The sequence below is a fragment of the Mytilus californianus genome, unplaced genomic scaffold (genome assembly GCF_021869535.1).
Source record: "Mytilus californianus isolate M0D057914Y unplaced genomic scaffold, xbMytCali1.0.p SCAF_9, whole genome shotgun sequence".
NCBI lineage: Eukaryota > Metazoa > Mollusca > Bivalvia > Mytilida > Mytilidae > Mytilus > Mytilus californianus.
The window spans coordinates 95,852,613-95,865,557 of NW_026262745.1; the positions used below are offsets into that span (position 1 = coordinate 95,852,613).

The 12,945-nt window shown below is 31.1% G+C and overlaps 1 protein-coding gene across 1 annotated transcript in view; it reads left to right on the forward strand.

The window, feature by feature from the left end:
* Positions 1-12,945, forward strand: part of LOC127714180 (kinase D-interacting substrate of 220 kDa-like) — a 56,892-nt gene that overhangs the window by 14,778 nt on the left and 29,169 nt on the right. The window contains exons 7-15 of the mRNA XM_052220198.1: positions 689-787; positions 1,316-1,414; positions 2,075-2,173; positions 3,746-3,844; positions 4,148-4,246; positions 5,929-6,027; positions 7,255-7,432; positions 8,600-8,761; positions 9,759-9,938. Coding sequence (XP_052076158.1) covers positions 689-787; positions 1,316-1,414; positions 2,075-2,173; positions 3,746-3,844; positions 4,148-4,246; positions 5,929-6,027; positions 7,255-7,432; positions 8,600-8,761; positions 9,759-9,938 — 1,114 coding nt within the window. The remainder of the gene's footprint in view (positions 1-688; positions 788-1,315; positions 1,415-2,074; positions 2,174-3,745; positions 3,845-4,147; positions 4,247-5,928; positions 6,028-7,254; positions 7,433-8,599; positions 8,762-9,758; positions 9,939-12,945) is intronic.

The window sequence follows — 12,945 nt, forward strand, 5'->3', positions numbered from 1 at the left end:
ACACACAAATATATGCCTTGATTTGATGATAGAAAAAGTATATGTGTGTGCAAAGTTTTGAATAGATTTAATAGAATACCAATGAACCTTAAAATTTCCTGTTTAAATGTTTTTTGAGATAAAAGCTAAATATAAAAAATTACAAGATACTATTGGAGCATATCTATATCAATTCTTGTTATTCCTTTTTTCGGGGAAGAAGACTTTCAAAACTTCTGAAATCCTATAATGCTGGCTGTTTCTAAAATCATTGAACCATTCCCAGGAGTGTTACTGTATCCCTTTTTGTGCTGTACAATTTTATAACCTCAATGGCCCAGCACAACACTGATTTGTACACATGATCATTTGCAAGTTTGTAAAATAGCGTCTGCATCATTTTATGAAACAAAGATCAAGAAACAAATGTACAATTAGTCTTAAAAAACAATCACTTACATTAGTTTTCTAGATTCTCATATTTAAATGTTTTAATTATTTATGAAAAAATGAAACAGTTGTTATTTGTTGTATATTTTTTTCTGTCAAAGTTGAATATTATAAAAAAAGATTATCATGGTCTTTTATTTCAATATCAGGTTGGTTTTATAGAGATTGGAGAACGTCTGGGACTAGGACCAATTTAGATGTTAATGTTATTTTAGTATGATTGTATTATTTTGTATTAAGTATGTTTGTGCTATTTCAGTATGGTACGACACCACTGATTTGGGCCTGTAGGAGAGGGAACCTAGAGATTGTAGGAAGTCTGTTAGCGTCCGGGGCCAGTGTTGATGTTGTCGGAATGGTTAGTTTATGCAATGTTCATGTTAATAAAAAAAAAATTTGATAGGATGATCATCATAGTGATGAAATCTCACAATTATTACATATGAAAATAAGAATAATGAAGGAGATTTGGTGTGATTAGCATTGAGACAACTATCCACCAAAATTCAGATGATGTTGATGTTAGAAACTACTGTAAATTAAGAAATTATTGCATGCTTTTATCATTGCGATTTTTGAAGAATGGACAAAAATGTGAAGATAATTATTGCGATTGCAGAAAAATGTGCATACAGATATCCGTATTGGATATCAGAATGCAAGTTCTTATTATTGTGATAATCACCAAGTCGCATTAGTAAAAACCTCACAATAATTTCTGACGGTACGGTCTTCAACAATGAACAAAACAAACTTTTCTTTTTAAAAAAATTATTCGATGAGAAGGTATATCATTGAATTTAAGTTAATTTCGCTCTAGTTTTATATGCTATACTCTTAATTTTTAATATTATTTATGTATATGTTTATATAAATATTGTTGTAGAACTCTTGGACAGCGTTACTTGTAGCTACGAAAGGTGGATTTACAGAAATAGTGCAAAGTCTGTTAGAACATGATCCTAATGTTAATGCTCTCGACAAGGTATGATAAAACTTCTGTAAATACACTGCTCTCGACAAGGCACGATAAAACTTCTGTAAATACACTGCCCTCGACAAGGTACGATAAAACCAAACTGCTCAACCACAAGATAAAAACAAGAACAAAGATTTATTCTTGAACAGTCCCAACATGCAACCATGCCGATTAATCACAAAATTCAGAACACAAACATAAAAAAAATCAAACCATTTTTTTTATTTTTGGATCAGTTATTCTTTTTATTACATTGACAACGGCTTTTTAATGGAAATATGAAAAATACAAGGAACTATATCTTTTTTTCACACATTCTCAACTTGTTTTCATGCATTGTCATAGGCAATGTCTTGACAATACATGTGAATTTATCTTTTTAATTTTACTAGAAAATTACAGTATTTCATTGCAACCAATGTAAAAAAAATATCATTAGAGACACAAGGCTTAAAATTTGGTACGCCAGATGCATGTTTTTTCTACAAAGGTACAGCTAAGGTTGTCTATTCCTGAGGTAGAAAATCAAATGTCTATTAATTATAATTTGAAAATTAAGCTAGAAATAGGAACCATATTAGCGCCTAATCGAATATACTCCTTTGTAGACTCCTTCAATTTCTTCGACTTGACCTTTATGCTAAGTTGCACCTTTTTATATTTCAGGATGGTTTCACTCCCCTATGTATTGCTGCCAAAGAAGGTTTTGCTGACATAGCCCATGAATTGTTGTCTAAAGGAGCATATGTTAACATAGCTGATAAGGTATATATTTAAAGATGCTGCTCATTTAAGCTATGGTCAATACTGTAAATTTGGAAATTATTGCGATGTTCTTATTATTGCGAAAAATGCGACAGGGTTATAATCGCAAAAATTAAAACTCGCATTTTGAAATTTTTTATATGAATTAAACAGGAAATTTCTCAATATCGCAAAAATTTAAATCACATTTTAGTCTAAAATGACAAAGTCGCAATAATAAATGCACGCAAAAATTTCTGAATTTACAGTAATCAGTCTTATTAGCAGATGGGACTTTTGAAAGGAGGAGATGCTGTGCAGGAAAGAAATACATATGGATGAAAGAAGTGTTTACGTCAAAGGACACAAATAACCTCAAGAGGGCAATGTATAATTATAGATTATCATTGGTTATCTCAACAAGATTGATTTTCTCGCTTGAGCCCGTACTGCGAAAGTGAGAAAAGCAATCGAGTTGAGATGACCAATGATAATCTGTTTATCGCTATTTTACCTATGAAGACGTTGTTAATTTCCTGGACAACGGCACGTGTTCCCTTATAGTTTCTAGCGATAATTTTCATATCACTGGACTCAGTTTTCATATCACTCGACTCCGCTGAAAACGGAAATTATCAGTCAGCAAGATCAAAGGAAAAATTCGTAAAATAGCGATAATTATAGATTCTTGGTGGTTTTTCAAACGAGAGGATATTTCTCTGCTACAATCTCATCGAAGGACGAGAAACATTGTCGAGTTTGAAAGACCATTGATAATCTATTTATCGCTATTTTGCCTATGACGTTTTTGATGTTTACATTACTTTTCTATATCAAGCGAGTACTGTGATATGAAAAATTATCACAAAAAAAGATCAAAGGAAAAATATGCAAAATAGAGATAATCTTCAGTAATGGACAAATCTCTTTTAATCATATTTAAAGCTCTAAATTATTCTGAGACTCAAAAAAAAAAGTTGTGAATAAATTAAACAAAAAATATCAAACATATGCCTTGGACACCAAATTACTTAAATAAAAAGAAAGATAGGACAGACAACCACTTCAAGTTTTGTACAACAGGGAAATAAAACGCATGTAAATTGAGGTGATTGTTTTTCTAATTACTTTGGTGGCATGGAATATAAACCAGTTGGTGGCATGGAATATAAACCAGTTTATTTGAAAGACACAAAAATAGATAAGAAATACACCAAGAAGATCCAACAACAACCAATATTTCAAATGTTTTCCCATTTAGACATATTTTTTGCTAAAAAAAACTTGATTTAAAATTTTGAGCTTATAATGTAAGATTAAGTCCATGTCAGTCGATAGATTGATTTCATTTGGAGATGATTCATACAACATGTTGAACTTTAAACATCATAAGACTTTTTAAAAACATTTGTAAGCAAATTTATACAGACCGTAACAATATACAGGTAAATAAAACATTGCATTCAAAACTTTCCTTACCTCTTGCTGATATCTTGTGCTGGTCAATATATTTTGAACTGATGCTTCCATTCTGATTTGTACTTTCTTAAAAGCCTGAATTATAAATAATTAAATTTGAATTATATCACACAGGCTTCAGATACTATACTGATCCATGCAGTGAAAGGTGGACATCTAGAACTGGTCAGAGCTCTGATTAATAAATATGCTGATGTTGATGTAGAGGGCGCTGTAAGTTTATATTTGATAATCAGACAGTAGTTATTTTCTTTTAATTTCAACAATTTTAACTGTCTATATCTGTCAGTGATGAAAGTAGCAGATCAGTATTTTTTTGTTTATAAGAAATTCCTGAAAATTACAAGTAAAAGGAGATTTTGTACAACATTAAACATTGACTGTCTATTCTTTTAGTTTGAAATCTGTGGTGTTCAATTTGCATGTATTTATTTACTCTCTTGGTTTGGTATTCATGGCTTTTGCTTTGTTTGTATCAGATTTTTACAAGATTCACATGAAAGTTTTTACTTACAGGATGGTAAAACAGCATTATACTGGGCAGTAGAGAAAGGACATACAGCTATTGTGTATTTACTGTTGGATTGTGATCCTGATCTAGAAATTTGTACAAAGGTAAGAATAGCTGGTAATTATAAAAATATCAATCAGATCATGATCAGCTGTTTGACGATACAAATACAGACTTCAGACATATTTTCTTTAGCAGAAGGTGAGAGGACTCTGAATATCCATAATCATTGATATACAAGTTAAAATTAATATGAAATAAAGCAAATTTATGGTAAATGTCAATAAGACAATAACCCAAGGACGTTTTTAATTAATACTCATTATTGAGTATTTTTAAGTAGAAAACCAGCTTTATTGAATGCCTATTATTTTAAGAAGCATGTTGGCATTTTAGAGAGCATCTGGTAATACTGACCACTAATTACTCTAAATTCAGAAATTATTGCGTGCATTTATTATTGCGATTTTGTCATTTGAGACTAAAATGTGATTTTAATTTTTGCGATATTGAGAAAAATCCTGTTTAATTCATATAAAAAATTTCAAAATGCGAGTTTAAATTATTGTAATTATAACCCTGTCGCATTTTTCACAATAATAAAAACATCGCAATAATTTCTGAATTTACAGTATGTTGTTTATAGAGCAGAAAAAACTCCTAATGTCTATCATATTACATTTTGTAAAAAGACATCAGCTTATTAATGAATTTGCAAAACCTGTATTGAAATCAAAAACATAAGGTCACATAAGTTGTCTCCCTTTGACCATTTGAAATTTTACAGACATCAATAATAGATATGGATTTTTTCTTGAGAAAACAGAAATTTTTAGACAGTTTTTTACACATCAATATTTGATAATTGCAAGAGGAATGATTTGATACTCATGTTTTCAATGTTGCAGATTATATAGATAAATAGATTTATGTAATTTCCCCCTTAAAAAAATCAATCAATTATTTTCAAAATAACTAATAACATATTTCAAGCTCTAAATCTAGGAAAGTTGTCAAAAAATTCAACTGACAACCAAAAAATCTCCCACCAACATTAAAGTCCTAAAAAGAAAACAGAAATAAGCAATGGCAACTACTAAACAGTAGCTCTTTTCGGAAAAATTAAACGATTAAAATTGGGCTTAATCTAGACAGAAATGAACAATGATTCAAAGGATGTTTGCTACTCTGTTTCAAAATAACAAGCTTTTTAAAAGACTTTTATAAGTTGATAGTATATAAGTAAAGAAACTAAAAAAGCAGAAAAAGATGAAGGCTCAATGTGCTTGTTTTCGAGATGTAAGCCATTGAAAATTTGGCGGGAAATAATTCTCTCTAGATTTTTCGTACATTTAACATTAGAACCTGTTTTCTTTCAAAAACAATGAAAAAATAACAAGGATTTTACAAGATTTTCAAAGATGACATTTCAAACTATATGTAATCATATTATGGAGAGTAAAGTAGGGGTTTGTGGGCAAAACATTTTTAATGACATTACATGGATAAAACTAGAGGATTCCGAATATCTGGCAAAAATTCAAAAACAAGAGGAGCAAACATCCTTAAATGGGCAACATAGTACAAATTTCTTAAAGGGTTGTATGCAAACCTAGATAAAACCACGAAATCAAGGATCAGCATAAAAATAATTTTTCTTCAATCCAAAAAATTTAACCAACTAAAATAAATGAGTCGACAGTCTAAAAACATTTATTTCTATTCAAAATGATATAATAATGTTGAATAGAGAAAAGGAGACAATATGAATTGATTTATGTTGTAGGATGGTGATACAGCGTTATTGAGAGCTGTTAGGTCTAGGAATGAAGACGTACTCAGAATGTTACTCGATAAAAAGGCCAAAATTTCTGTTGTTGACAAAGTGAGTAGTTATTTTTGGTAAATATTTTTGGGATCTCTATGTCATTGCCTGTCTTGTGTAACTTCATCTATTTGAAGGCATCCAGAAGTATTTGATCAAGAATTGAATTTTAATCTATATTATAAAGTCTACTTACTTAACTTTATATGATTTGTGTTCTAGTATAGATTTATTCTTAAAATGTGGTTACATAGTAGTTGACACCCCAAATACAAACTTTAGTTGTAAGGGTTGTAAGTTACCAGTGAACAAGTTTTTAGGACTATATTTCAAAACAATGATATAAGAAGAGTACTTTCCTTTCTTTGCTCCATTTAAATTGAATTGTCATATTATTGTTTATACAATAATTGATGTGACCTTATCATTTCAAAAAATGAGAAAATACCAATGAAAATCCAGGAATTTTAAAAACTCTTTAATAATTTTATTTTTTCAAACAATTTTCTACACACTCTTATTATACCCCCGCTTTAAAAAAGTCAGGGTATACTGTTTTACCTCTGTCTGTCCGTCTGTCGATCCGTCCGTCCCATGAATATTTTTCGTCGCATCTTTCTCAGGAACTACACTACAAGGATTTCTGAAATTTGGTTTCAGGGTTTATATAAGTCAGCTATACCGTGTGATGCATTTTCAGATTCATCACTCAACAATTTCCTGTTCACCATCAAGTATTTGGGCGGGGGTATCATCAGTGAGCAGTAGCTCACAGTTTCACTTGTTGCATTAGATATTATCAAATTGTTAATGATCGAAGATTTGCATTAATAAGGGCAGACATCTCATTCAGAATTTATAGTGTGAAGGAAGATCAACAGATAGTTTTATTGAACAGCGGTATACTACTGTTGCCTTTATTTAAAAGTGTGAATTAGGGTTATTTCATAAAAAATATACATGGGACCCAAAGAAGGCTCTTTCAAATCTCAACTTTTGGTGGGTGTTAATTACAGTGAAAATGTAGGTTAAATTCTAGGTTTGCCTCTAAAGGTGGTTACCTCATCTCAAAAGTGCCTTCCATGGGTTTCATGTATGTTTAAACTGAACAGCCCTGAAAGTTTCATATATAGGGGAGATGTAATTAACTGCCATTGGTCTGTATAAAGGTGTAAAATATTTGAATAAAAAAACACCAAAGTATAAAATCAAATTATAAAGTTATTAACTTACTAACAACACTGTTTGAATATTACAGCTTTGAAAAATTGCAAAACTATTTTGTAGAAAGGAGATACTGCATTACATATAGCTATCAGAGGGAGGAGTAAAAAGATCACAGAACTACTACTTAGAAATCCTAGGAATAGTCGACTGTTATACAGACCTAATAAAGCGGGAGAGACGCCATATCAAATAGATGCTTACCATCAAAAGGGAATTCTGTCACAAATCTATGGACATCGTAAGTACAAATGTAACAATAGGGTATGTACCTAGTAAGGCAGGTGACACGCTGTATCAAATAGAGGCTTACCATCAAAAGGGAATTCTGTCACAAATCTATGGACTTCGTAAGTACAAATGTAACAATAGGGTATGTACTTAAAAAGGCTGGAGAGACACCATAACAAATAGATGCTTACCATCAAAAGGGAATTCTGTCACAAATCTATGGACATCGTAAGTACAAATGTGACAATAGGGTATGTACATGTACCTAATAAGGTGGGAGACACGCCATATCAAATAGATGCTTACCATCAAAAGGGAATTCTGTCACAAATCTATGATCATCGTAAGTACAAATATAACAATAGGGTTTGTACCTAATGAAGCTGGAGAGACGCCATATCAAATAGATGCTTACCATCAAAAGGGAATTCTGTCACAAATCTATGGACATCGTAAGTACAAATGTAACAATAGGGTATGTACCTAATAAGGCGGGAGAGACGCCATATCAAATAGATGCTTACCATCAAAAGGGAATTCTGTCACAAATCTATGGACATCGTAAGTACAAATATAACAATAGGGTTTGTACCTAATGAAGCTGGAGAGGAGCCATATCAAATAGAGGCTTACCATCAAAAGGGAATTCTGTCACAAATCTATTGACATCGTAAGTACAATTGTGACAATAGGGTATGTACCTAATGAAGCTGGAGACACGCCATATCAAATAGAGGCTTATTATTGCATGGGGATTTAGTCACAATGTTTGGGTATTGTAAGTTGATGGAATTACTGTTAAACAAACAGGGAATGTCAAATGCTCTCTGTTTATCCAAATCTGACATTGCAACAAATTAATCATTTGTAAAGTAAATATTCAAGATATTTATATTTTTTTTTGTGCACATTCTGACAAAAAGAGTTTCTTGAAAGTTTATGTGAAAGAAACATGTATTATACATTTATAATAGGCTTTCAAGAAAATGTTTTGCATAAATCATGCATGATTGGGATAAAGCAATCTCAGATTTGTCAAGAAAATATGTACTCAAACAGGCAGGCAGTTAATATTTTTTCAATAAAAATTCATATAAGAAAAAATAGAATTAAACAACACAATTGAGATGCTATAAATTATAATTTCTCTTTATTTATTTATTTGTATGTTTTATAGGAAATTTGAATGCAGCTGATGGGGAAAATCTCCTTGGTTACGATATATACAGCAGTGCATTGGCTGATATTCTCAGTGACCCCTCCCTCAACACGCCAATCACAGTAGGATTATATGCCAAATGGGGGAGTGGCAAATCTTTTCTGTTAGGAAAACTTCAGAGTGAGTATATACAAGACCACCCTTAAAAAATTCTTTGTTTGATGTTGCCGACCTACGACTTGTGGGGTTGGGTAGGTAGGTAGGTAGGAAGGGTTTTTTTTTGGCCAACAAAATAAGTTACATGTTTTAGACAAGAAAACAATTTAAGTGCAGGAAAAAATCTTTGAAAAAAAAATTGAAACGATTTGTGTCATTAAAATTTTTCAGGTTGGCTGCTTTTTCATGTTTTTAGGTGGGTAGGTTGGCAACATCAAACAATTTAAATTTTATTTTTGGCCTAACGCAAAAAGAAACATATAAAGCTTGCTGTATGGTTGTGAATGGTTAACATTAGGTCTTATCCTTAGAATAGCTTTGTAGGGCTAAATAAAATCAAGTACAAAAGGAAAGATGTGAAAAGGACTGAAATTCTAACCAAAATATGTGAGCAGAGAAGAGAAGATTTAGGAACAAAACAAATTACTCAAAGACAAACATGTTTAGTGTAGGCATTTTTCAACATGTATGAGGTCAAAAAGTTTGCTGGACTTTATAGTTTTATTGTTGATTTTGAAAACAATTCTATCAGGAAATTGAAAAAAATAATTATTTTGATGTTGGAAAAGAAAATAATAAAAAAAAAGTATGTAGTAAGTGTTAAAAAAAGTACTTGCTTTACACCCGATAGAGTTAATAAACTTGACCTGAAAAGATGCAGTATTGTATTTGAATAGAAAAAGATCTTCTAAAAGATGAAAAATCTTTAAATTTAAAAAAAAATAAATTATATAGTACACAGCATAACAATAAATAACATAAAAAATGAATTTACAATTTGACTATCCTGAAAAAGGCATATTTTAGTCTATTTAAGTCAGAAAACACTAGAAGTAAAGATTTAGGTTAAAAGGATATTTCCAGTTTGATTTGATTTTAAACAAAATTCAAATATCCAGGAGTTATCTCCCATATGACATAAAAATTAACAAACAAAACAAAATGTTTTTCTTTTTTTCAGAGGAGATGAAATCTTTTACTAGAGCCAGTGAAGATGAACATTTTACATTTTGCTGGCCTTTATTCTTTTTCTTGTTACTGATTAACAATGTTATAGGTCTGACTTTAGCGTTAGCTGTTCAATGGCAGATTGGTCTGGGAGTAGGTCTTGGCCTGTTTGCTCTGGAATATGGATTTTTAGGTAGGTAAAATTCTATGATATTTGGTAACAAAAAAGATTAAATAGAAAAGGTTGTATGTACATTAATGAGACACAAAAACAATGAAATACAAAATCAACGTGTATTATACTTTCATATGAACTCATTTTATTTGATTTTTGCTTCGGCCATGTCTGTTGTTTTGTTTTTTGTTTTTGTTTTTTTATACGACCGCAAAAAAATTTTGTGGTCGTATATTGGTATGACGTTGGCGTCGTCGTCGTCGTCGTCGTCGTCGTCCGGCGTCGTCGTCCGGCGTCGTCGTCCGAATACATATTGGTTTTCGCACTCTAACTTTAGTTTAAGTGAATGGATCTTTTTGAAATTTGACCATAAGGTTAAATACCACAAAAGGAAGGTTGGGATTGATTTTGGGGGTTATGGTACCAACAGTTAAGGAATTAGGGGCCAAAAAGGGGCCAAAAATGAGCATTTTCTAGTTTCCAGACAATAACTGTGGAACGGTGTATGGATCTCTCTGAAATTATACTACAAGTTTCCATACCACAAAGGGATGGTTAGGATTTGCTTTGGGGGGTTATGGCTAAAACCGTTTAGGAATTAGGGGCAAAAAAGGGGGAAAAACAAGGTTGTCCTGGTTAATGGACAAATACTTTAGTACAAAACATAATTTAAAGCAGTGTAAGGGAGATAAATCAAATACATCATTGAAATTATCTCCCTTACACTGCTTTTAAATTATGTATAAAGTAATGGTTAATGAACAATAAAGATAATCTAAAACAGTGTAAGGGAGGTAATCCAAATACAACGTTTTAGTTACTTCCCTTACTCTGCTTTTAAATTATGTTTAAAGAAATGCATATTTATAAAGGAAGACCAGTAAAAATATCTGCAAATTTTTTCATCTTTTTTTTTTACAAAAAAATCCATATGAAAGATTTGACACTATATTTTTTTATTAATTCTATTATAAAATAGATTAAGTTAGCACTATGGTAAATTTAAATGGGTAATTATGGTTGCCAACTCCATTGGAAATTTGAATTGAGATTATGACCATATCTTGAGGGAAAGAATTTTTTTGGGGGAAAAAGGGGGGGGGATAAAAAGAAATTGTGGGGGGCCAATTTTTTCTCATTTCAGATTTCAGAAATTAAAAAGAATTATTCTTCAAATATTATTTTTTTTTCAAATTTCAAATATTGAAAAATTTCAAGAAGTAATCTTTAATTGCACAGTATGGCGCATTAGATTTGTAAAATCTTTGATCACATTTATTTATTTGTTATGCCGAATCTAACAGTGTATTTAGATTTTTAATTTTGGGTCCAGTTTTCAAATTGGTCTACATTAATGTCCAAAGGGTCCAAAATTAAACTTTGTTTGATTTTAGCAAAAATTGAATATATGAGGTTCTTTGATATGCTGAATCTAAACATGTATTTAGATTTTTGATTTTTGGCCCAGTTTTCAAGTTGGTCCAAATTGGGGTCCAAAATTAAACTTTGTTTGATTTCAACAAAAATTGAATATATGGGGTTCTTTGATATGCTGAATCTAACCATGTATTTAGATTTTTTATTTGTGGACCCCGTTATCTAATTGGTTCATATTGAGGTCAAAAGGGTCCAAAATTAAACTTTGTTTGATTTCATCTAAAATTGAATTATTGGGGTTCTTTGATATTCCAAATCTAACCGTGTATTTAGGTTCTTAATTTTGGGTCCTGTTTTTTAAATTGGTCTACATTGAGGTCCAAAGGGTCCAAAATTAAACTTAGTTTGATTTTAACAAAAATTGAATTCTTGGGGTTCTTTGATTTGCTGAATCTAAACATGTGTTTAGATTTTTGATTATGGGCCCAGTTTTCAAGTTGGTCCAAGATAGGGTCCAGTATTTAAACTTTGTTTGATTTCAACAAAAATTGAATATATGGGGTTCTTTGATATGCTGAATCTAAACATGTATTTAGATTTTTGATTATGGGCCCAGTTTTCAAGTTGGTCCAAATTGGGGTCCAAAATTAAACTTTGTATGATTTCAACAAAAATTGAATATATGATGTTCTTTGATATGCTGAATCTAACCATGTATTTAGATTTTTTATTTGTAGGCCCCGCTATCAAATTGGTTCATATTGAGGTCAAAAGGGTCCAAAATTAAACTTTGTTTGATTTCATCGAAAATTGAATTATTGGGGTTCTTTGATATGCCAAATCTAACCGTGTTTTAGATTTTTAATTTGGGTCCCGTTTTTTAAATTGGTCTTCATTGAGGTCCAAAGGGTCCAAAATTAAACTTAGTTTGATTTTAATAAAAATTGAATTCTTGGGGTTCTTTGATATGCTGAATCTAAACATGTATTTAGATTTTTGATTATGGGCCCAGTTTTCAAGTTGGTCCAAGTTGGGGTCCAAAATTAAACTTTTTTTGATTTCAACAAAAATTGAATATATGGGGTTCTTTGATATGCTGAATCTAACCATGAATTTAGAGTTTTTATTTGTGGGCCCCGCTATCAAATTGGTTCATATTGAGGTCAAAAGGGTCCAAAATTAAACTTTGTTTGATTTCATCAAAAATTGAATTATTGGGGTTCTTTGATATTCCAAATCTAACCGTGTATTTAGATTTTTAATTTTAAGTCCCGTTTTTTAAATTGGTCTACATTAAGGTCCAAAGGGTCCAAAATTAAACTTAGTTTGATTTTAGCAAAAATTGAATTCTTGGGGTTCTTTGATATGCTGAATCTAAACATGTGTTTAGATTTTTGATTATGGGCCCAGTTTTCAAGTTTGTCCAAGTTGGGGTCCAAAATTAAACTTTGTTTGATTTTAACAAAAATTGAATATATGGTGTTCTTTGATATGCTGAATTCAAGTTCTTAGACCACATTCTTTCTGTGTCAGAAACCTATGCTGTGTCAAATATTTAATAACAATCCAAATTCAGAGCTGTATCAAGCTTGAATGTTGTGTCCATACTTGCCCCAACTGTTCAGGGTTCGACCTCTGCGGTCGTATC